The sequence below is a fragment of the Lycium ferocissimum genome, chromosome 12, assembly GCF_029784015.1.
Source record: "Lycium ferocissimum isolate CSIRO_LF1 chromosome 12, AGI_CSIRO_Lferr_CH_V1, whole genome shotgun sequence".
NCBI classification, from domain to species: Eukaryota; Viridiplantae; Streptophyta; class Magnoliopsida; order Solanales; family Solanaceae; genus Lycium; species Lycium ferocissimum.
The window spans coordinates 44,726,010-44,730,640 of record NC_081353.1 but is presented as its reverse complement, the minus strand read 5'-3'; the positions used below and the strand labels follow the sequence as shown (position 1 = coordinate 44,730,640).

General features: G+C 34.0%; 1 protein-coding gene across 1 annotated transcript; it reads left to right on the top strand.

Annotated features, from left to right (window-relative positions):
* The first annotated feature begins 3,118 nt into the window (after positions 1 to 3,118).
* Positions 3,119 to 3,910, top strand: LOC132039937 (basic blue protein-like). Its single transcript, XM_059430497.1, has 2 exons — positions 3,119 to 3,375; positions 3,487 to 3,910. Exons 1-2 carry the CDS (start codon positions 3,210 to 3,212, stop codon positions 3,687 to 3,689), a joined length of 369 nt encoding a protein of 122 aa, XP_059286480.1. The 5' UTR covers positions 3,119 to 3,209; the 3' UTR covers positions 3,690 to 3,910.
* The last annotated feature ends 721 nt before the right edge of the window (positions 3,911 to 4,631 follow it).

The window sequence follows — 4,631 nt, the reverse complement described above, 5'->3', positions numbered from 1 at the left end:
ACTCAGTATTATGACCAAGTCTTTTGCAATGCTTACAGTATTTAGGAAAACCTTCATATTCTAATTTCTGAGTAAAACCTCTTAAAGGAAAATTTTTAGAATCAAGACCCACCCGTATCTCATCTGGCAAAGGTTTTAGTAAGTTCACCTCTATTCTAATTTTTGCCATGCTTGGTCTGATATGACCAATAGTAGCATTATCAATAGCTAAAGGTGTTCCAACATAGTGCATAAGTTGTTTTAAATAATGCCAGCTATACATATGATATTGCAAACCTGATAATAGGACCCATGCCAGAGAAATTGGAAGATCATCCTCAGGCTTAAAGTCCGGTAACCATTTCTGGAGCCACATCTGCACTACATCAAACTCAATCACTCTTCTGAACTAGACAGTGTTGAAATCTTCATTGTTTTTAAGGTCTATGAATACATAAAAGTTGTCATAGACTCCAATTTTGGGTTCGCCAATCAGAGCAATCATCTCCTTGAATTTTGACCAATGTTTATCAATTTGAGGTCTAGGTTTCAGAAATTTGCCCACTAAAGTGTAATGACAATCCTCTGCCATAACACCATTGTATTCATCTAAGTCAAAGATGGAGGCTGGTACTCCATTGTGAGTTGAGGATCTAGCAAAAACTTGATCTTTCCCTTTGCGATTTGGTATTGTGGAAGTATTCATAGGAGTTGCAATTGAGCTAGCATAAGATGGTTTTTCTTGAATTCCTCCAGTAGGTGGAGTCGTTCCCACCATGGGAAGAGCCTCCTTCACTTGATGCGCCGGAAGAAGGCCTCCCGGCGGTTCCATGAAGGAGGTGTGTGCTGTGGACGCGCTAATATAGCTGTTATAGAGTCGTTATATGTTCATTGTGACAGGAGAGAGAAGAGAGAATAAATAACGGTGATTCAAAGAATGAGTCAAGTGAAGATTTAAGAGCTTTAAGTACTGCAAACTGAAGATATATAATTTAGTCAAAATAGCTTAGATATTATTAAAGAGTAAAAGATGTTCCTATTGTAAGTAGGATTCAAATGGTGGGAGTAATATAAGAAAGTTCAAGCTGGAATTGGTATTGTCATCAAAATGAAAGTGGACTTGACGTAATTATAGACCTATTAAGTATGTCCAATGATAAAGTAAAGATCCATTTTTATACTATCAATGGATGTTAATGTGAGATACCTTGTAAGTATCATTTTTACCAAAATTTAATACTTATTTGTTGGGCTAAATCACCCTAAAAATACTTTGAGATATTATCCGTTTTGGAGTAAAGCCCACACGGTTTTTTTCAAAAGGTCTCTCACAATTAAGAAATCTTACATCTTATACGTAGCTTCTCATTTCAGCTATCAATGTGGTACTTTGTTTGCACACCCATCAATCTCCTCCTCTAACTAAATTTCACGTGGCTCATCACCACAATCAACGGGTCTTCCCTTCGAACTAAGTTCTATGTGGCTCCTTATCATAATCTACTGGTCAATTTATTGTGTGTCATGCACATGGTTTGAGTATTTTATAGCAATCAAAGCCCGCAACTATGTGTGTGTCTTCTAAGGGAAGTTTTGTACCTTTGTCATACTTGTGTGTGTGTGTGTGTCTAAATCGACTCTAATATGATGTGATATTGGGAAGTAAACCGAGCCCCTTGCCATCATCAACCTTCATCATACTTGTCCGACTGAACCTGAACCCTGATACTAGTTGGTAGGATAAATCGACTCTAATATGATGTGATATTGTCTGCTTTAGACCAAGCCCACACAGTTTTCTTAGAAAGGCCTCATACCATTAAGAGATCTTATACCTTATATGTAACTTTTCAATTTTTTTAGCTAGCAATGTACGACTTTATTCGCACACTAACATTATTAAACAGGTAATATATGATATTTTTCGCACAGTCAATGCATACTTAAACTCTATTTTGAATCCGATCAATGTTAGTATTTGCCCTGAATTTCCTACCTTATATGGATTCTACCATAGTATTTTATTTCAAAAAGGTTTTCTTGATGGAAAAGGTTTCCTTGGTGGAAAAGGTCTCTTCTAAATTTGAATAATTTTTTTTCTTGGAGGAGAAGTTTTAGAACTCTATAAATAACACAGTAGCATCTACAATGTAATCATTAAAAAGAGTATTGTTTAGGGGAAATTATTCTCTCAATAGTTTTATGTTTTTTTCAATATGTAGGTCACTTGTCAAATTATATTATAATATTATTTTTTTAATATATTTTCTTTATCGTTCAATGAGTCGATTTATCGCTATTTAAAGTTTATAATTATTAGCTTCCGTATGACGTAATGATTATTTCCATCTCAACAATCAGAAGCTGTGCATGCTTTAAATTAGCATTCAGTATTAAATGCCAAAACATGTGGCCTCTTGCTATTTTTTAAATACAGTAAGCTAGAAGCATTTTGACGTTGATGCAATCTAAGAGAAGTTTGGCTCGATACCAAAGGCAATTTGAACTTTCCTTTTGTGCGGTAGAGTACTAAAATTAAGGAGACTAAGAAAACGACAAAAAATGTCTTCATATAAAGGACAAAGAACTATATAGGAGTATTATTTTAGTGTGGTGGGATCGTCTAGGTTCATGATATTGAAATACTTCAATTAAATTTTTTAGAAACGTGGAAGGGCGAAAATAAGTTAGAAGTATATGGAAGGAATTGTTAATAACCATATGATTTTTTCCTTTTTAAATTAAAAAGAACTACGAAATATATAGCAATTTACACAAATCATGTAATTTCAACTATCATATGATCTCCTTAAAAATGATTTAAGCAATGATCCCTTTTACACCACTACAGATTATTGGTTACAAATAATTTTTTTTTCTGATTACTTGATTGCAGATTTACAATAGAGTTAAGCGAGACAAACACAAGAAATACGGTGAATGAAAGGTTTTGTAATTGTTATTCACAAAAAATATTTCTATTAATTACAAGTTGAAAATTGAAACTAGCAAATGGTAGACAATTTTCTTGCTGCACATGGAGTTAGCCCGTGCATGAATTGCTCATAAAGTCACTTAATTAGAATTATTTAATTCAACCAGAGCATTTTCCACATCTATATAAAGCCTCTTGTTGTTCAAGAATAATCATCAGCAAACAACTCATATCATCAATTTTGTCTTAACCCTACTCCACAACTCAATTTGTTCACATACATCCCTAGAAGAAAATGGCAGATTTTGCAACAAAATTGATGTGCTTGTTCCTCATTCTTGGCCTTGCTGCCCCTAGCCTGGCCACTGAATACGTGATTGGCGGCCCAGCTGGTTGGGACCTAAACGTTGATCTTAGTTTGTGGCTTAACGGAAAGATCTTTAAGGTTGGCGACGTTTTTGGTGAGTTTCCTATTCTCATAAATAAGATAGACTTAAAGTATTTTGATTCATCCAATTTGTAGTAGCATTACTAGCCAGCTTTTCTAATATGAATTTTTTTTTTTTTAACAGTTTTCAACTACGACCCAAAACTCCACAACTTGGTTCGAGTAGACCTCGTGGGTTTCACTACTTGCCTTCCACTCAATATATTGAGCATTGATACCAGCGGGAAGACCATTATCACTCTTGACAAACCTGGAGTTTTCTACTACATTTCTTCTCTTTTCACCGATTGCCTTAGCGGTCTCAAGATCAAAATTACAGTACTTTGAGAAACAAGCTTGGAAGCTGAATGTGTTATGATCATTAGGATTTATGAATGATGTTTGTAACATTCATCGTTACGGACCATGCATGTGTTAAGAATAAACTGCTTTTAATGCAGGCTAGTCTCGTTTGGAAAATAATTATACGTCTCTCAATGAGAGGATTGGTATATCAGTGCCTTATTGTTGTTTTGTAAGTCCTTTAATGAAGAGTTTCTTTTTCTGCATTTTCAGTTTTAGCTACTTTGAATTATTGTCTTTTTGTTTTTGTTTTTGTTAAAAAAGAAGGAGAAATGATCAAAATATCAAACGCTTCATTCTTCCTGCAAATGTACAACGTGTAGTGCGTAGTACTCTTGCTTCCATTGAGAAGTTCATCTCTCAGAAATACGCACAAATAATTTCAATAGAACTACAGAAAATTAACTTATGTACCGGATTTGTATGGCATTGGAAAAAGATATTCTTAATGTGGAGTTTATTTAATTGACTATATTTTTGAACCTTGACTTACATAAAATATGAGAACATAAATAAAGAAAAAGTTTTGATCTTTGACAACAAAAAAAATATGAGCAATGACCTGCTGATTTTATCAAACAAATCAACTAGCTACGATAGAACGAGTTTTGCTCTTGGGTTGTTAATGCACAACACAAATTGTGGATGTATATTTGAAATCTTTTGGATATCTTGTAGGACTTGGTTCCTCAATGGATTTACGTAATAGCAGTCATATTATGCCTTTTTTGTATATTTTCTTTGTTGTCTGATTTATCGTTATTCAAAGTTTTGCAATTATAAGCTTTCGCATGACGCCTAATTAGTTCAATCCCAACAAGTGGTATCAGCGCCAATGGTTCAACAAGATTGAAAATAGGTTCAAAGTAGATTCAGATCAAGTTGCATCATATTGATGATAATGATGATTTTTTATCCAATAAGTAA